Source organism: Corylus avellana, chromosome 9, assembly GCF_965113065.1.
Source record: "Corylus avellana chromosome 9, dhCorAvel1.hap1.2, whole genome shotgun sequence".
In the NCBI taxonomy this organism is placed as follows: Eukaryota; Viridiplantae; Streptophyta; class Magnoliopsida; order Fagales; family Betulaceae; genus Corylus; species Corylus avellana.
The window spans coordinates 9,315,076-9,336,144 of record NC_142498.1 but is presented as its reverse complement, the minus strand read 5'-3'; the positions used below and the strand labels follow the sequence as shown (position 1 = coordinate 9,336,144).

The 21,069-nt window shown below is 37.7% G+C and overlaps 1 protein-coding gene across 1 annotated transcript; it reads right to left on the bottom strand.

The window, feature by feature from the left end:
• Window positions 1–1,417: 1,417 nt before the first annotated feature.
• LOC132189364 (ENTH/VHS/GAT family protein) lies at window positions 1,418–20,578 on the bottom strand. Its single transcript, XM_059604078.2, has 10 exons — window positions 20,289–20,578; window positions 18,888–18,966; window positions 12,936–13,034; window positions 12,725–12,838; window positions 12,357–12,517; window positions 11,655–11,736; window positions 11,253–11,338; window positions 4,513–4,704; window positions 2,711–3,198; window positions 1,418–2,252 (listed from the first exon to the last, which is right to left on the bottom strand). Exons 1-10 carry the CDS (start codon window positions 20,387–20,389, stop codon window positions 1,651–1,653), a joined length of 2,004 nt encoding a protein of 667 aa, XP_059460061.2. The 5' UTR covers window positions 20,390–20,578; the 3' UTR covers window positions 1,418–1,650.
• Between the last annotated feature and the right edge of the window lie 491 nt (window positions 20,579–21,069).

Genomic DNA, 21,069 nt, shown 5'->3' with positions numbered 1-21,069 from the left:
GAAAACACTAATTATTATTACATAAATCAAACTGTGAATTAAAATAAAGATTCTGCCAAACATATGGTGAAATCCGGTAATAAAATCCCTACTAAAAAAAGAAAAACTGAAAATAGCGTTTTGAAGGGTAAAACTATGGATTCCGAGTAAAATTCTATATGGAGTATGCTTCTCTCCAGAAACTGGCAAATATTGTACGATTTTGACATTGTCAACTATCTGTTTGTTCAGATTTTTATTAGTATTTTTAAGTCTATATTTTCAAAATAATCAAAGCAATTAACCAACTACACGTGAAACTACACAGGTTGCAAGTATCTTTAACCCCAAAATCAATTTTCAAATCCGCGATGAACACTGTCCAGGTGATGGTGGTGGTTTGGGGGGGGAGAAATAAGAGGGAGAAGATGAAGAAGAAAAAATATATGAGGTTAAGGAAAAGCTGAGGGGACTCTGGATTGAGTAGAGAAACTAGTCTCTCTTTTTTTTCTTCCACTTTTGGTAATTATTTCATTTCCCTCCATTTTCCTGAAACCATTTTAGCCTTTAGATATAGGAAGCCTCTTTGTGGCATTTACGAGGATGAAGAAGATTACCACTCTTAAGATCATTAACTAACATTTGGCTGTACCAAAAAAATAGCTCAATTGGTTGAAAACCATGCCTCATAAAGCGGAGGTGACTAATTCGAATTCTCCATCCCTCTCCTGTACAGATGTCAAAAAAAAAAAAAAAAAAGGTAAAAGAAACTAACGTTCATCTCCATTACAAATAGGATGTGTTCAATGTGGCAATATCTTAGCCTTTCGATCTTATTTTGTACATGCGGCATCCTCCCATAAGATAGCATATAAACGATGGAGTAAACTTAGATTGCTGCTTGCTGGCACACAATAAGCAAAATGTTCTTTCTTAATTGTAGGTTCACATTACTTGGACAGAATTTGATCCTACTTTTTCCCCCAATTTCTATGGGCATACTTTTCCATAGAGCGGGAATGTTCCCTGTAAATATTCCATCTACAAGGGAAAAAAGAACAGAAAAAACCAGCCTTACCAAGATTTTCCAACATAATGACTCAATACCTTAAATGATGAACAGCCTTGCTTTTCAGATTAGACATGCTTTTCGCTTCTCCTTGGAACAAGTAGAGCTTACAAACAAAAATCTTAAGCTCATATGCACAACAGTTAGGTATCTCATGTTTATCTTCAGTGATTATAGTCATGTGAACAGAATTCTACAATTGCCTGTTAGTGTTGAGCAAGCCAAACTGCAGTATATTGAAGATGGATTTCACAGCCAATTAGAGGCTCCTGTAAGCCAAATGGCATTAAAAATAAGGAGAGCACTTGAAAGTTCAAACAGATTTCACTCATATTGGCTATAAATTAAAAATATGCCACAATTCAAAAAGAAACAAAAAAATGAAATCTCATTGATTTTATCTTGATCCAAAGGGAGCTATCCTTTTGTTTTGTCCTCTACAACGAATGTACATGATGCCAATGTCAGATAAGCAACACAAATGAGGGTCAAACGCAAAAATTATATATATTGAATAATTATAGATGAAAAAGAAGCAAGTTAGCAAACCAAGAGAAAAAAAGAATGGATGAAAAGAAAAAGCACCAAAACCAGTCATGAGTTCACATGCTACCAGCTCTACCAGGAGTGGGTTTCGTCGACTTCACTTTTGCCATATCAACAAGATCCCCAAATAACTTATCCTCTGGCTTAGAAGGCTTGCTAGATGGGATATAAGATGAAGTAGAGGCCTGATAGGAGTTTCTCAAGCCATTGTTGTCATTAACAGATAATCCGTACATTCGCTGGTCTAGGTATTGTGCCCCTTGAGGTTGACCATAGCCATAACCCGCATATTGGTTCCCATACATCTGTTGAGGATACATAGATGCCATCTGGGCAGCTTGCATTGGCTGCGAAAGCATTCCCATATATGGCCCACCCTGGATCGGCTGAGAGTGCAAACCCAACTGCTGGTTCTGACCAACCTGGCTATTGATTCCCGACAAATGACTGCTTGTAATTGGCTGGATATACATACCTACCATCTGGCCATTCCCCATCGGTTGAGGTCCCAGAGGATGTGCACCACTCTGTCCGTGTGTGACAACCACCTGAGCGCCTTGCATTGGTTGAGGATATTGAGCACCTGCTACTGGGCTACCGTTGTCCACTGGCTGAGCTTCCCAAGGTGGGGGTGGTAATGACGCATTGCTTTGAGCACCTGTTCAAAAATAAGCATTGTAAGTTCCTGCATGGTATGCTGAGCGCACAATCTCATGCACTCATGCAATCACATAACAAAAGCAGACAACAAGAGCCCATTTTTTTTTTTCTTTTTAATGATGAGGTAAAGCAGGGCCACTTTATGTACCCACTTCTATCGAGTAAACCTCGGACCCGTGTAAAGGGTCCCCTCCACACGGATTAGGTAATACTCCAATTTTACCGACGGGCTGACCCCAAAGAATTGTTTGCACCCAAGGACTGCAGATTATTTGGTGAATATAAAATAGAAGGCTTCTGTCTTCATTATAAATTAATGAACAATTTTTAAGAAAATAGTGCTGGGGCAAGCCGAGGTTGTTTCTTCTTACAGATAGGAGAACGTTGTTGCAAAGGATCTGCGTCAAAAGCATTACGAATTCTAGTATAAAGCATAGATTTTAGTGAGAAGTGCACCATAGACAGATGAAGGTAGCTGCTGCTGCTGGGCAATTTGGCCATTCCAGGCAGAACCAGCACCTTGTACGTACATTGGCTGCTCATACTGAGGCGATCCAACATTTGGGGCACTTCCATTTGGGTAAAATCCACCTCTGGGAGATTGAAAATTCTGTGGCTGTTCTATTTGCGAAGCCAAAATATTGCTTTGTCCAGCCTGATTGGCAGCTTGAGTATTGACAGAATTCGGAGCAGCATTAGCATCTGAAAACATGTCAAAAAGAACAAGGGCATTTTGCTGAGATACAGGACTGGTCGGAAGTTGTCCTCCCACAGGAACCAGAGCCATTGATGTTTCTGCCTTTGGTGAGCTATAGTCATCACCGCTCAGCAGGTCCATTTTGGGATCCACCCTTACTGAAGGCGCTGCAGCATTAGTTGCAGGAGGTGCAGGAAGCAGTAACTGGTTCAGTGGCTGTGGCCCTGCATTGGTACTTGAGGTGGATCTGCAGAAAAAGTCCTGCTCTTTTAGCTCAAATAGCCAGATGGTATCTAATAAATGTTTGAGATTTGATCAGAAGTTTTTTTTAAGAGCCCAATAAAACCCATGGAACCATACGCGGCCGCCCTCCACTTTTTGTTTGTTTATGTAACAGTGCCAGAGGGGGGTGGGGGGGGAGGAGAAGAAAGGAAATGCCCATAAATCCAAAAATTATTGACTAAATCTTATTTTCTTTTATTAAAATGACAAAAATTTCATCATATAAAATTTAGAGCTTCGAAAAAAATTTACATTTGAAGTCGCACACACAAAACTCAAAATCCACTTGAATTTGGATCATCTTGAAATTTGATTCCAAAATTATTATTTTTTTATATAAATAATCGCAAATTCATTAAAAACCACAAAAATGCAACCCAAGTACACAGAAAATATATAAGAGAGAAGCCTAGCTAGTAGCAGAGAAGAGATCTAAAAACATGAAAGTTTGAAATACTAAAATCTGAGGCAGCAGCCCAAAGAACAAGAGTCTTAAGAGCATAAACTCTACCAAGTGCAATGACCAAAAAATTTCAGTCAACCACTTGCAAAAATGTACCTTCCATAAATCCTTGGTTGATGAGCTATGCTAAAAATTCCTTAAGACCTTGGCTCAATTTTTTTTGTTTTTTTGTTTTTTTGTTTTTTTTTTTTTTTTTGGGATAAGTAATAGGACCCTAGCTCAATTTGAAGTAACAAGATCATAAAAGAAAGCCAAATGAGGGAAACAAAATCACTACGGAAGGCTAAAAGGCCAACTGAGACCCATTATCAATTTTAAGATTTACATAATAAGAAATAAAAAATAAAAAATATAAACAAGCAACACGCTCCCATTACAAACAACAATGACAAGAAGATGGTAGGACAAGATTCACATCTATAATAAGGCTGGATTTAGAACTTCAATTTTTAATGAAAGCTGCAATAATTAGACCCTTTTTTTATTTCAAAAAAAAAAAACAAGAAAAGGGAGTAATTGGACTCAAGGGGAGGGAGAGGGAATGAGAACTAATGACCTCAGTTTCATGAGGCGTGGTCCCCAACCAATTAAGCTACCCTTGAGAGTTAATTAGACCTAATAGCGTCAGACCAGAAGAAACCAAAAGTAGATATATAATTACTCAATTTCTTATTACAATTTTTCTAATTGCTGCGATAAAAAATGATTTTTTTATTAAGTCAATACCAATAATTACATGACATACCAGTGGATTAAGTCGCCATACTATCATAGATATAGAAGTAAATGTGAAGCAGTTGAAGAAAGCCCTATTACCTCCCATCAGGTTGTTTGCTATTATCTCCAGTAACAACTAGAGGACCATCAACATCAACAAGTGCTCCAGCAGTTTCAGGCTTGGATTTCTCTGCAAGAACAGAAGTTCCGGAAGCAATGGCTTCATGCTTGGCCAGTAAACGCTGCAAGTCATCATTCAGTGCTAATCCTTGACATAGCAGTGACTCATCCCTGAAAGAAATGGATGAATATTACCATTTGATGACAATGTTTAAAGTCTTTACATGATCTAATAACATTTAAGAGGGTTTGTGCAACTTGCTCACAGTTAACGTCATTCTGAAATACTAATAACTTTTCACAGTTAACGTCATTCTGAAATACTCCAGATGATCCAGCTGGACACAAACACAAACATGCCACATACACTCAACGAATGTGCGTACGTGCATGCTTACGGGTGTGTGTCTCTGTGTGTGAGAGAGAGAGAGAGTGAAACACCCTAGACCCCCTAGGGTAATTTTATTATGTTGTTGCTGTTTTAGTTTTGTAATTTGTTGTGTGGTAGTTATTTGCTTAATTTTCTCCTTTAATTTCATGGGTTTAATAGAGGGGTATGTTAGAGGACTTACAAAGGACAAAGAAGTCGATAATTGTCAAGTCTAAAACCTAACAGAATCTGGCCAGCGGTAATTTTCTCCAAAGAGTAAAGTTTTCTTTTTACAACAAACCCTAATCAGTTTTTTTGGTTGCTCCTTTTTTTGAGCAGTTGTACTCGTGCAAGATCTCTGTAGGTATGGTGGATCGTATTTGCTAGGCCTTGTCTAGGAAAGGTAAGTTCAAGGTTAAGTCGCTCTTCAAGGCCTTGTCTAATTTTGGCCATGAGATGTTTCCTTAGAAGAGTATTTGGCGCACTAAGGTGCCTTTGAGAGTGGCTTTTTTTGGGTGGTCCGCGGCCCTTGGCAAAATTTCTCATGATAATCTGCGGAAGAGGAACCTTGTGGTGGTGGAGTAGTGTTGTATGTGCAAAAAGTCAGGAGAGTCAGTAGATCATCTTCTTCTCCATTGCGAAACCGCAAGAGCTCTTTGGCACACTATTTTCAGTCGGTTTGGGTTGTATTGGGTTATGCCTTGCAGAGTAAGGGACTTGTTCTATTGTTGGTGGTCGGGAGGTCATGCTAGAAGTGGGTAGTGTGGAAGATGATTCCTCTATGTTTTATGTGGTGTATATAGATTGAAAGAAATGCTAGATGTTTTGAGAATTCTACTAGGACTATAAAGGAACTGACTCATCTTTTCTTCTTTACTCTTTACTCTTGGACAGCCGCTTGGCTAGTTCCTTTAGTAATTAGCTTCTCTGATTTCCTCTTTCATTTCTCTCCCTCTTAAGCGCTCTCTTTTATACTTCCCGTGTATATGGGTTGCGCCCCTCTGCGCTTTTGATATAAATTTATTACTTATCAAAAAACAACAAACCCTAATCAGCCTCCAGATTTTAATCTAATTAAAACCCTACTTTCACCCTAAACAGCGCCTGTTTTCGGCCACCAAATAACCTACGTTATTTTCTTGCAATCCTAAACATTGTTTCAGCCATCAGTTTACAGCCTCAAAATACACCCCACGTGAGTTTCAAAACACTCAGCTCTCTCTCTCTCTTCAAGCTAAGACCTTAAAAGCCTACAAACAATCTCCCTCACAGCTACAACCAAAATAGGTAGAATTCTGCAGGTTTTCTCAAATTTTTTGACTGAAAAACTGAAATTCATATTTCATATAGCCTATCTAAAATTTCTGTATTGTTTGCATGCATAATCAGTGGCAATTTGAACCCCAAAACTGATTCCTGGAAGATGCAACTTGCTGTCCAGCTTCTAATCAAGATTTCAATGATTCTTTCAACCTTTCCAGAATTCCTTTTCAATAAATCTGAGAAAAAAGTCTCTCGTGTTATTCCTAATTCCTATGTCCTAAATCTTGCAAACAAAGTGCAAGTTCTTGCACAGAGAAATGTTCCTGCCCAAAGTACACAGCCGGATTTTGCTTGGGCATGAGTTCTAACAAATCCTATAACTGATATTTAGGTATGTTATTATGAGAACCATAACAAAAACCTACTAAAGTATGGATAACGGCGTTGAAGTTTGATGTTTGAGTTTCCTATGCACACTGCCATAACATAGATATGGTTAAAAAACATGATTACATGATTTCCTGATTGTTTGACATTGTCATAACATGTTGTATGACTGGTTGAGTGCGTTGCATTGCACTGTAGAGACCAAACAAAAAGAATAGGTTGCAGCAGAAAATTCTGCAGCACTGCAGTCACAAAGAATGGTGGCTGTAGGGTCTCTTCTAAAAAGATGTTTTGCAACAAGTGACCATAGAATAAAATCTCTTTGAGTTGTCTTTCCAATGGTCCAAACCATGCGATCACTGGAAGCACGCACACACACAAACATATTAATTGAACTTTAAGGCCTTAATGCCTATCTTTTTGGCCCGAACCAGATCCGTCTGAGGGACCTTAAGGTCACTTAAAAGTTAAAAACCTTATGAAGACTAGATATAACTAGTGTTGAGACCTACACTCTAAAGATCAGGAGAATAAGCTCACGTAGCATGATCAATGTGTAGTAAATTGAACATAAGTGCATAGTGTGATCATTCAAGAAAAGAATCAACTTGAAATATGAAATAAGTGTCTTAACAAGCAACATTAGGAAGATCAAACAAAGGGGGAAAAAAAAAATTACAAGTAATGCAAATTCATCTAAAGTGCAGAGAAACGTTACTATAATACACATGAAGTATACAAGAGAACCTCTAAGTGTAGAAAAAGAAAAAGAAAATTCCAAAAATAAATAATAAATAAATAAGGCAAACCATTCCATGCTCTCCGTGTATTAAACGATTATAACACCATCTTCTTCAGCTCTAACATCACAGCCTCACACTTCTCAAAGCTCTTTGCATTCCGCTCTCTCCAAAGACACCACATAAAGCATAAACGTGCCAACCTCCACACTTTCAAAGCATTACAATTTCCCAATTGTCCCCTCTGACTCACCAACAACTCATTCACCCTTTGAGACATAACCCATGTAACACCAAACAACTGGAAAAGCACACTCCACAATTATGTTCCAACCTCATAATGAAGAAGAAGGTAATCAATAGACTCCCAATATTTCTTACACATACAACACCACTCAACCATAATAACATTCCTCTTTGTAAAGTCTTCAAAATTAAATTTTTCCTAAAGCCGCCATCCACACAAAGAAGCCACTCTCGAAGGAGCTTTAACTTTCCAAATACTCTTTCAAGGAAAATGGGAACTTACCGGAGTAGATAACATCTTATCGTAAGACTTAACTTCATGATTTTCTTTTAGAAGGAATCCAACAAATTTTATTCTCACCTCCTTGCCTTGCTCTTTGAGAATACATCAACTCAAAGAAAATAAAAACCACTTTCACCTCCCAATCATGCACGGGTCTTGTAAAAAAAAATGTTCCAATGAATGTTTCCATTCCAGAACTGCATCTGATCCGCCACCCACACATCCTTCCCACCAGCAATAGTGAATAATTCCGAAAATTATAACTTCAAAGGCTCCTCCCCACACCAAACTTCACACCAAAACCAAACCTTAGGTATTTAGAAAAATATTCCCACCCCCTCCTTATACAATTTCACACTCCCACCCCATAGGGCCCCCCAACCTCCTTTGAACACCAACCTCCCCTAAAATTATCATATTTAATGTCAACCACCGATCTCCACAGAGCCTCCCTCTTTGTAGCATACCTCTACAACCACTTATTACCCATCTCGATTAAACTGAATCAAAATTTCACCCCCAAACCCCCTGAAATTATTGAAGTACATATTTGACAAGTTTATCTTCAACCCTGACACCGCTTCAAAACATAAGAAAAGGCATCTCTAGTTTCAAAGTTGTTCACAACTAGGCTCACAAAATATCAACGTATCATCTGTAAACAAAAATTTGACACAATCATCTTCTCATGATTCCTTGATCCCACCAAAAATCTAGATAAAAGCCCACTATCCACCACAGAAAACATCATCCTACTTAATGCCTCCATAATAACCACAAACAATAATGAAGACAATAGATCCCCTTGTCGTAATCCATGCAAACTACTAAAGAAGCAAAAAAGGAGACCCATTAGTAAGAATGGAAAACAGCACCATAGATATACAGTGATCTATCCAACCTCTCCATCTCTCCCCAAAGCCACATCTTTTCAACAATATAACAAAAACTCCAAGTTGACATGCTCATCGGTCTTCTCGAAATCCAATTTACATAATATTCCCACCTCCCTAGATCGACTCCAACTATCCAACCGCTCATTCGCCACCCATACAGAATCTACAATTTGTCTACCTCTAATAAACACATTCTAAGAACTTGAGATAATCTTCCCCCAATACCGTTTTCAACCTATTTGCCAATACTTTAGAAATAATTTTGTACCCACTAAGCTAATAATAGGACAAAAATCCTTAATTGTGTACCCACTTCACTCTCCTCAAATTCTCTTTCCATATAATTTCTCACCCCTCTTCAATGGAAAAGAAATGAGAGGTCATCCATCTTTGGTCTCCACCTATATTGTTCAGAATACAACTATTTATAGAAGTTCACAATATGTTCCCTTATTACTACTAAATTAACTGTCATATTCCCATTAACCACTAGACTCCACCAAATTATTCTTTCTATGCGAATTTGCCAAACGATGGACAAATTTAGTATTAGTCTCCCTCACTCAACCAAAAGGCCCTTGACTTTTGTCTTCAACTCACTTCTTCAAGAAAGATAATGTTCCCCAGCTCTCCAAAATAATCTTCTTTCTTCATTTTTTTTTTTTTTTTTTTTTTTAAACCCCAAGGGGTTGGCCTAGTGGTTGAGGCTTGTGGTCTTAGGGAGTATTGCCCCTTAGACCCCAAGTTCGAGACTTGCTAGGTGCAAACTCCCTCTTAGGACCACACCCCCTGATGTAAAAGCCAGTGATTTACCTTGATCCGTGTAGAAAAACTTCTAAGGGTGCGGTGCATGGGTCCTAGATTTACTCTGTAGGGATAAGTCTGAAGGGCCCTACCTTGTCGAGGTTTCCCATCATAAAAATAAAAAATAAAAATAAAAAATGCTTTCAATTTTTGTGCCAACACATGACTAGGAAAACCCTGATAATTATAGGACTCCCACCAAGTTCTGACCTGCTCTACAAAATCCTCTAATTGCTTCCACAAATTCCCAAACTTAAAATACCTGCTAACCCACTCACCACACCACATTCCAACATCAGCGGAAAGTGATCAGACAATAATCTAGGAAGGCATCTTTGAGAAATATCCGAAAAACATAACTCCTACTACAAAGATAGCAAGAATCTATCAATTCTAGACCATGCCTCAACATCTCAATTATTAGACCACTTGAAACTTCCCCCTTACCAATGAAATATCCATGATTCCCTTATCAAAAAAGAATTTTGAAAACTCCATTTCTTGTGTCTGCATTGAGTCACCTAAACTTTCACAAGGATACCAAACTACATTAACCCACCTCCCCCCCATATGAAATCATGAAATCATGGGCGATAATACCAAAGCTAATGAGCGGGGGCAACCATCTTGTATGGCCTGCCCAAAATGGTTCACTCGAGTGCACAATCATTTATCAAGTGATGTCCATACCCCAGATGCGACTCCACTAGTGGCCACGAGAGCAGAGCCAGGATCCTCGTGATTGCTAACCCTTACACACATGGTGAAATTGTGTGTTGGCCACTCAAGAGATTAAACAAAAAAGAAGTTAAATGATATATGTGAAAGTTGACTTGTTTTTTTTTTTTTCATCTTTTTGAAATGAAAGTTTTATGATATATGTATGTGGTATCTGCTTATTGAGGATTTGACTTGCCCTTTGATTTTATTTTTAAAACAACCCAGATAATGTTGTGGATGGTTCTATAGGCCAAGGAAACTAGAGTCGGAAGCCTTCACCTAGAAGAGGACTCGAATAAGCGAGCGTAGCACACTACTGTTTTGTTCCAGCATGATTTATATATTAAGACTAGGTAAAGAATTAAGTTTTAATGGGATGAGTTGCAATAACAACAATGAATTAAGTTTTCAATTGTTATGAGATGTTTGGTTTACTTTGATTTTCACTTTATGGAATTGTTCCCTTGTATTTCTCAATTGTCCCCTCCTCCAATGCACCCCCCCCCCCCCCCCCCCCCCTCCCCCAATCCCCTAACTGCCTCTCAGCCGCCATCCCCCATACTTTGTCCCAACCCTCCTACAATGAATCCCACCTCCATAAAAGGAACCTAACTACCTCATACTCCTAGTGCCAACTCTCTCCAATTGTCGCCTGTCATCCCCCCACCCCCGAAAAATAAAAACTCCCCCCCATCACAATTCCCCCTCCGCCATCTACGGTTTTTGTGGGGGCTTTTTTTTTTTTTTAATTTTACATCAATATTTGACGTCGTCTAGCAATTTTGAGTCGTTTCCAATTGTTTTTTTTTTTTTTTTTTTGCAGTGGAAAAATATTTTTCATACCAAAACATTTTCAATATTATTTTTATTTTCAAGGTCTCAACTTAAAAAAATCTGTAATTTTCCCTATAAACTATTTTACATTGAAACAAACACAACCTAAATGGTAGCTTTCACAACCATTACAAATATGATGAAAGCGAGTAACAGGTGACGAAGCAAGGACTTACGAAGTTGAGTTAACAAGGTGCACCACTCTTTGCTTGTATGTACGGCACTGTTCCACCAAGTCAACAACAACCTCCTGTCTAAGCCCCTGCAAATCAGATCAATGATTATCCAGCATGGAATACAAATTTGTGAGGACTGTGACATGCAATAAAATAATGACAAGGATTCATACATCTAGGAAAAATTTTGAATATTGAAATCGTTTGCAATTTATATACACCAAAAATTTGTGTAGCATCATAAATTAAATAGATTATGACCCAAACTTCCTAATAGCTCAGTTTTTGATGAAAATAGTTTATTTGACAAAATTATTCATCTATATTACCGATGCATTGTTCACATGGTAATGGTATTATTACGAGTATAAATTCTAAATTTTCTTTGCATTTCAAATATACCTCTCTGTTCCCTGGCTCTAATGCACTTAGCATTTCTGCAAGGACATCCATGATTCCTCGTGCATTCTGTATTTCTGACAAACTTGCAAAAGAAAATTCAAAAAAAAAAAAAAAAATCATTAGTCGATAGAACTGGCTAGAAAAGGACGTATAAAAATGTTATGCAACCATCAGCACTAGTAGTGTCTGCTCAGTCTAATATTGACTACTCAAATCCCTTGATCCAAAGGAACATCCCTCTGGCTCTCTTCCATATACATTTAAACCATCCACATCATGCAACTTCAAGTCATTATTAATCTGGTACTAAATCCCTCCCTAAATGATTAGTGGCAGGAATTTTACTAGTAAATATATCAAGTACAAGAAGAAGGAACCAGGAGCCATAGTTTTTCATCAATTGCTCCTCAATCAATATATTGAATTTAGAACAGGATAGGATACAACACTTGCCCCAAAAATCAACTAAAAGAACATGCTGGCAACAATACACTTGATATAAGCATTAGAAAAGCATATAGTTTGACATGTCTCATCCAACAATGGCAATGAAAATCTGGTACATTTATATGAGATTGAATAACTGCCCCACAATCAGAAGAAGTACCAAGTTAAATAGTCAGACAAACGTGTACGTTGATTAACAAAATGATTGCTAGGTAAGTTTCCATATATATTACAGAAAAGGAGTTATAGATGTACCTCAGGGTTGGAAACTCAGACTCTGCAGATGACTCAGCTGTCTCTTGCTGATTATCAAGATTGCGTATATTAGGAGGATAAGATGTCAAGGGTTGCGTTTGTGGAGGTGTGAACACAGGCGCAGACATCTCAGATCTCTGAGGGAACACTGCTCCAGCACGCTGAAACAAATATGGGCTTTGACTCAGAGAATGTCAAAGAAGATGGCCTAATAATTATCATAAGTGCCATGATAATGTAACAGTAATGAAAAGGCAAAGTCATACTAATTTAATGGTGCATAAAAGGGGCTCCTTATCTCACAATTCAGCAACTAAGTATCGTCAAACAGAAAAGGTACTTCAACAGAAAATCCTAAGTGAACTAACCAACAATTCTTGGTATGCAGCATAATACTGTGGATATCTTGCTCTTGGTCCTCCAAAAGCTTCTTGCCAAGTATCTATCAGGATCAATATCTTCTCTTTGACATGAAAGTCAGGCTACAAATATGTATTAGAAATACTATGAATAAACCATATCAAACGAGATTAAATACAAAGCTGGGTTGCAATCATAATATTCTAGGAACAATCTTGCCTTCTTCTTTACTATCTTCACCATCTCATGAAGAATATCCTTCTCTGCCACATGCATATGTACAATGTCCCCACAATTCTTTATGATCGTCTCCAATAGCTAGAATAAAACGACCAGTCCAAAATAAAACCAATTTAGTCCTTGTAAGACAAAGTTGTTAAAATGACAAGATATAACAACTACATCACTGAAGCCTACAACCGAAGAGATAGCAAGTAGATTTTCATGCAGACCCAAAAGACCAGATCAACTCAGGCATTATAAATAAATTTAAATCAACTTACCTCTGAAGGTGACAATCATTGAACATAACACTTTTTCTGTTCTTTTTTTCAATCTTCCTCTCCCCTTTGAGGGCTAAGTTTTTTTTTTATAAGTAATAACCAATCTTATTAAAAGCGAAAGGCGCCCCAAAGTACACAAGGAGTATACAGCATGCATCACCTAACTAAAAAAGGAAAAGCGAACAAGGAAATCATCAAAGCTAATCAACAACGGGGATACAAACGCTATAGTCTAAAGATACAACGTATGTAAACACGAGGATAAAATGTCCTCCGAGGACCTCTCCAAGTCCTCAAAGCACCTATTATTCTTCTCCCTCCATAAACACCAGAAAAGGCAAGTAGGCACCATCTTACAAACTACGGCACTCCCCCTCCTTCCAGAAGACTACCAACAGGCGAACAACTTGGAGACCCGTCTAGGCATCACCCAAGACATCCCGAAGCGACAAAAAATGGCACTCTACAAAGCAGAAGCTACCTCACAATGAAGAAGAAGATGGTCCACCATCTCGCTACTTCTCTTGCACATGCAACATCTATTTGTCACAATATCGTGCCTCTTCCTTAGATTGTCTAAGGTCAGAATTTTGCCCAGAACCGTCGACCAAGCAAAGAAAATCGCCCTCAGAGGAGCCTGCGTCCGCCACACACTCTTCCAAGGGAATCTCCTTCCTTCGGTACAAGCTAAGGAGTAAAAGAGGGACTTGACCTTGAAAGAGCCAAGTATAATAGGAAAAACAAAAAATGGTTTCATCCACTTGGGGATAAAGCCCAGACCTTCCACTACCCTCTAATCAATTCTGTTTCACTACCTTGTCCTAAATCTACATCTATATTAACTTTTGACATATAAAAGGCATGATGCTTCGAACTTCAAATACTGACAAAAACTTGGAAACTGCTAAACAAACCGTTCCAATCCAGCTACCTTCTCATATATCCTAAACACAAACTTTTTCCTTTAAAAAAAAAATAAAAGGATTTACAGGAGAAAACCTGGAAAATAGATGTCATCAAAACTGTATAGATCAAACAAAAATTGAGTTCTCTTCTCATCCTGAGAGTTGCTTACAAATCCCAGCTGAACATAGTCTACCAATCCCCACAGAACTGAAGACACTTGAATCTCTTATTGTTGTTTGAAATCATCAAAATGTTTCAACCATCTCCCATTCAAAAAAACTAAAGTATAAGCCACTTTTCTCTAAAGAAGCATTTCTCAATTTTATTTTTAAAAAAAAAAAAAAAAAAAAAAAAAAACACCATAAAAGAGGGCAGACCACACAGACTATCTCAGCTTGATATTTATCCAGCACCATACCAACTGGATAGATTTCCCCAAAAAACAATCCATTTTTATTTCTTGATATGCAACAAATACCTCATACCATGCTAGGATCAATTAAAGCACAAAATATGATGCTATACTCGCCAAAGAAATAAGTGACACGATCTTGAGAGGTGATAGACATGCAACTTATGATTCAGAAAAGGATTTCACCATAACTGGGTTCAACAGATTAAGTGACAAATCACTCAATTTGTGAAAATCCTATCCCATCACATTCACCTGTACATGAAAATGTTTTCTTCTTTACTAATATACAAGAAGAGGTTCTATGGCTGATGTAGGCATTCTTCATCCCACAACCTAAGAGAGTGCTCCCAGATATACAAGTCTCAGGCAGACAACATAGAGGAATGCTAGGCTTACAAAAATTTTTACAAAAAAAGCTTTTACAAAGTGATGTGGCACAACCTGATTGGAATGAAATAAAATCAAATTTTGAAAAACCCAATCATATTATGCTACATCACTTTGTAAAAGTTTGTTTTTGTAAAATTTGTTCATAAGCCTAACATTTTTCTACAACATAAAAGAGTAGGCTCAAAAATAGAATATACCCCTTCTCAATTTTCATATAGAACTGATGCAAATATTCATCTCCCAATAAAAATAACCAAAAAATGTCGAGAGAAACATTATAATTTGGACACACACACAAACACATTAACAACAGTGTTAGAATGGTAGTTTAATCTTATCTGAATGTTTTAGTAGTCTATCTTGTTTAGAAATTGTGCTAAAATGCATCCTGTTGATAGACATTTTGTTAATCTTGAAGTGTAATCTCCTCTATAAATAATAAATGAAAGAGTGGATATCTAATAAGAGATTTTTTTTTTTTTTTTTTTGATAAGTAATATTTTATATCAAAAGCGCAGAGGGGCGCAACCCTAGTACACAGGAAGTATACAAGGGAAACGTCTAACTAGAAGAAGAGAAAAGAACAAGAAAATCAAATGATCAATAGACTCCCCATCATTTTTGCACAAACAACATCTATTGATCACGATAAAATTCCTTTTTTTGAGATTATCAATAGTAAGGATCTTCCCTAACACCGCCGTCCAAGTAAGGAAAGCCACTATCGAAGGTGCCTTGGTACGCCAAATACTCTTCCAAGGAAAAGAACCCGCCTCTTTGCTTACCAAGACATTATAGAAAGATCTAACATCGAACTTCCCTTTTCTAGACAGGATCCACCAAATTTTGTCCTCCCCTCCCATTCTCATTCTCTGGGAATATAACAGAGTATAGAACGAGGCTAACACTTCCAATTCCCAATCGTGGACCGACCGAAAGAAACTAACATTCCATTGACGGGTTCCACCCCTAAGCTCCAAATTGTCGGCGATGGACGCATCTTTTGCATTAGCTATATTGTAAAGGCCTGGGAAAGATTCCTTCAGAGTCGTATCTCCACACCAAACATCATCCCAAAATCTTATATGAGACCCACCTCCTGGATCAAATTAGCCCACCATTTATTTTCTCACCATGGTATCATAGCATTCTTACAAAAAAAAAAAAAAAAAACTCTTTTGCCCTCATTCAACCTCTCCTTCGTTCCTCTTTCTTTCTAATCACATACATGCTCACTGTTTGCCCTTACTCTCATCCACCCACGCTTCCTTTCTTCCTTCTCACCTCTCTGTGTTTGGCAAAGTGAGCGACTGCAGAAGCAAAGATTTCTTCTTTCAATGCCCTCTCCCTCTGCTTCCACACAAGAGTATTTGATGGTCTCGGTTGAGCGACTTAATCTTTATCAAGATAATATCTAGTGTATGGTGGTTTATGGTGATTTAGACACTAGCTCTGTAACACAACTGCAGTGGTTGTTGGTTGTGGTTGTCTGTTGTGGCAGTTGGTCATGTTTGTAGTGTTTTCCAGTGAGTTGCTGCCGTGGCTGGTAATGGTGTCTCTGTTTCTAGTGATTCCGGTGGTGTCTACCTTTCTAGTGGTCCACGGTTTTGTCTATGTATATTTTGTGTCACAGTCCTATCTTAAGTAAACATTTTGTGTCTACTGATGTTACATTTTTTGAAACTCAACCCTATTTTTCTACTGAGTCTAAGAGTCCATCAGTTGATCCCAATAATATCCCATTACCTGTTCCTGTCTCTATTACTACATCTATTCCTTCACCTCCTTTTCAAGTGTACACAGTACAATGTCAAAAGGACATTCACTCCTCGACACCACCAGCTTCTTCTCCATCTGTGGATCCCGCTCCTATATCCTCTGATACATTGCCTATTGCTTTGTGTAAAGGTACTCGCTCTTGTATTACACATTGTCCTATATCCTCAAGTGGAGTTTGGAAAGGTGTGTAAATTAAAAAAAAAAAATGCTATTTATGGCTTGAAACAAGCACCTTGACCCTAGTTTGGGAAATTTCGGCAGGCAGTACTTGAGTTTGGGATGACAAGATGTCAAACAGATCATTTCATCTTCTATATGCATTCAGATGATAAATGGATATTACTGGTAATACATGTTCATGATATTCTTTTGACTAGTAATGATGTTAAGGGAATTGAAGAATTGAAGCACTTCCAAGTAGTAAGTTTCATGTTACAGATTGGGTAAGCTTAGTAAATTTCATGTTATCAAAAAAAAGATTGGGTAAGCTTAGATATATTTTGGGGGATAGAAGTGGCTCAGTTAGTTGGTGGTATTAGTTTATCTAAACGAAAGTATACTTTAGACCTTTCGAAAGATTCAGAATTTTTGGGGTACAAACCAGTTGATACTCCAAGGGATCCAAATCAAAATCTGATGATTGTTCAAGGGGAGCCACTTGAGCATCCAAACATGTATAGAAGATTGGTATGAAAGTTGAACTATCTTACCATTACTCTTATATATATATATATATATATATATATAATACAAATTCATTAAAAGCATAAGGGGTCGCAACCTAGTACACAGAAAATATGCAAAAGAACCCCTAAAATATGGAAAAAGATGAACAAAATTCCAAAAACTCAAAAAAATTAGAAACAAACAAACTGTTCCATGCTACTCTCAATGTATAAAGAGAGTGGAACATCATCTTTTTCAACTCTAACATCACAGAAACTTCTTACCGTTACTAGACCGGATATTTCTTTTGCAGTGAGTGTGGTTAGTCAATTTCTTGAAAAAGCCAAGAATGCCACATTGAGTTGTAGTTCAACATATTCTCAGATATCTAAAAAGATCTCCAAGATGTGTTATATAGAGCTAATGGGCACATACGCATTGAGGGTTATATTGATGCAGATTGGGTTGGCTCATCCTCAGATAGATGACCTACAACAGGTTATTGCATCTTTCTAGGAGGTAATTTAGTGACTTGAAAAAGCAAGAACCTGTTGTAGATCATCTATCTGAGGATGAGAAAAGGCAAGAAGCAAACAGTGGTTGCCAGGTCTAGTGCAAAGTTGAATACCGTGCAATGATGTCTCACACTACTTTAAGAAACTTTATTCAAGAAATCGGTTTTAAAGTAGTAACACATATGATGTTGTTTTGTGATAATCAGGATCGATACAGCCACTAATCCAGTTTTTCATGAACATACAAAAACAAATTGAAGTGGACTATAATTTTGCTCGCAACAAGTTAGTCAATAAAGAGATTATTACTCCTTATGTGATGTCTGAATATCAATAGCAGGTTTATTCGCCAAAGCCCTTGGTCATGGACGAGTTGCATATGTTTTCTTCAAGTTGGGCTTATATGATATATATATTCTCCAACTTGAGGAGTGCTAGGATAGTAGTTTAATCTTATCTGACTGTTTTAGTAGTCTATCGTGTTTAGAAGTTGTGATAAAATGTATCTTGCTGATAGACATTGTGTTAATCTTGAAGTGTAATCTCCTCTATAAATAATAAAAGAAAGTGTGGGTATCTGATAAGAAATTAGCCACCATTTATTTTCTCAACAAACAAACACAATCAACAATGATACTAGAAAAGTAATTAACTTATTGGATACCAATCGAAAGAAGGTTGACCAACCCTATAATCAATAGCTGGTAAGCATTAATAAGTAGTTTGACAGAGGAAAAACACAAGAAGTACTAACATCAAAAATTAAAAAATAGTAAAGACAATTTGTGAAAAAGATGTCACAAAAGCCAACCATATTTACTTAATTTTTTATAAACATTTGTGTTTGTGTGTGTGTGTGTGTGCGTGTGTGTGTGAGAGTGTGTCTCTATCAAGTTCTGTGGACTTACTGTTAGGGTGAGAAGTTGATCCAAAGAGTGTGTGTGTGTGTGTGTGTGTGTGTGTGTGTGTGTGTGTCTATCAAGTTCTGTGGACTTACTGTTAGGGTGAGAAGTTGAACTTTTGGATTCTTACTGCCAATGCGCTTCTTTATACCTCTAACAACATCCTTTGCTTGCCTAACAATATATCATCAACAAATTAGGGAAATTGAATGAGAAATGAAAATAATATCAACATAAAAAAATTAAAAATTAAAAAAACCCAGTTTTCCTCTAAAAAATATTAGAAGTGTGAGAATTAACAGTGAATGTAATCACCATGCATGTGGCTCCCCTAGTGGCGCCATGATATGTAGGACATGACCTCCTCCTTATAGGGAACCACGATGCAACATGCAATCGAAGAAGTACAAACATGGGTCCGAGGTTTACTCTGCAATGGTAGGTCCGAAGGGCCCTGCCTTGTCGAGGTTCCCCATCATCAAAAAAAAAGAAGTACAAACATGACTTATTCTATTCATATTTGGCACCTTATCGTTCATTGTTTCCAACCATCAGTGCATTACAAAAGCACAATAAAGTTGTACAACAGCATTCTTAAGTTCTCACAAACAAGTTTATATTCAACTGGTATGCCCCCTCCCTAATAGAAAAATACTTTTAGAACCATTACGATAATTAGAATCCTGATCTTTGAAATGAACCCACTTGCTATATGATCACAAATCAACCAAACCATTCGAGTAAATAGAATTTACCATTCTAATAAGTTTTTAACTTGTTTTTATTTCATTATTGGTAACTTGTACATGCATCCATCCAGTGCGTCTTGTATCCACAACCCTCCCTCCACTCCTTTCTTAAGGGGGGAGGAGCTGCCATTTGAAGCTATAGAGCTCATTGACCAAGTCCCAAAATTTGGCACGGCAGAACAAACTAAAACTTTATCAACCAAACGCCAATTACAATCAACTACAACCCGACCGACCAAATGTGCCATCCCCAAATTATTTATTAACAAAAGTTTAACTCAAAAAACTGCTGCAAAAGTTCATAAAACCGTCGTATGGGTTTTCACTAATCGTGAAGCTCGCATTCTATATCCAAATAATGTCCAAATAAACTTGATTATCTATCCAAGCCAGTATTGCTCCCTAAGATAATCAGAAAACGTATAAAATTCAAAAAAAAAAAAAAAAAATCCTAATTAACTATATGAGAGACAATAAAGCAACGAGATTTTCTCGTTTAAGGTTTAGCACAAGATTTTAACGTGGTTTTTCTGTTCTATTCGCTCGTCAATCAAACCCGAGTTAACTACCTTCGATCAAATTAAAAACACCAATTCTCAATTCATCAACTAAATTCAAATACAAAATTTCAAAAACGAGATAGAGAGAGGAAAAAAAAAAAAACAATTCCATCCTCCAAACACAACAGCAAATAGAGCTGGCATCAGCGAAAACGAGAGAGAGATTGGAAACCAGTGCAACACGTACCCAGGGTCCTGATTGAGCATGTCGCAGATCTCGATGTTCATAGCCCAATCCGGACCGATCAGCATGTCGCTCGTGGCTCGTTCCACCATAGAATTCACCATCTCCGCTCCCCTCCAAAAAGAATCCGATCCGAATACCAAACCGCTTCCGGCTACTGACACTCACTTTCCCGGTGAGATCGTAGAGAACTCCGGCGATACAACTGGATATTACGGCTACACACTCTCTCCCTCTCGCTCTACGAGATCGCTAAGTTCTCTACTTTTCTGTTGAGAAGCGATTTTCGTATTCCTTTCTTTTTTGATTTTCTATTTTTCAGTCAGAGTGAAATAGAAAAGAAGAGCCAACCATAAAGCGCCACGTTATGAGTTGGAAGCCAGGCGTGCCGTACTGACGTGTACTACTCCTGATACCGTTGCCTTGGCCGACCAGTTTCATCAAATGGTACTGTCCATGCAACCCGGCGTTACGTGGCCCACTCAAAAGGCTTTTGCCGCTGCCGGTTAATAGAGATAGTAATCTAGTGGAACTGCAGCTACGATAATAGTTTGAAGCCAGTCTCTAAAAGTAGCACTAGTATAAACTTTAGACACCTATCTAGTTGGCTCCAAGTCAAATTTAGATTCAACCTTTCTTTTCTCTAAGCAAAGAAGATGGATAGGCGGTCAGAGGTTGACATTGCTCATTTCCTTGTTACTTTTTTTTTTTTTTTTTTTTGTAGGGGCAAGATTAAGTTTCTAGGGAAAATAAGTTGTGGTGTTCAATCACCTTTTTTAGGAGG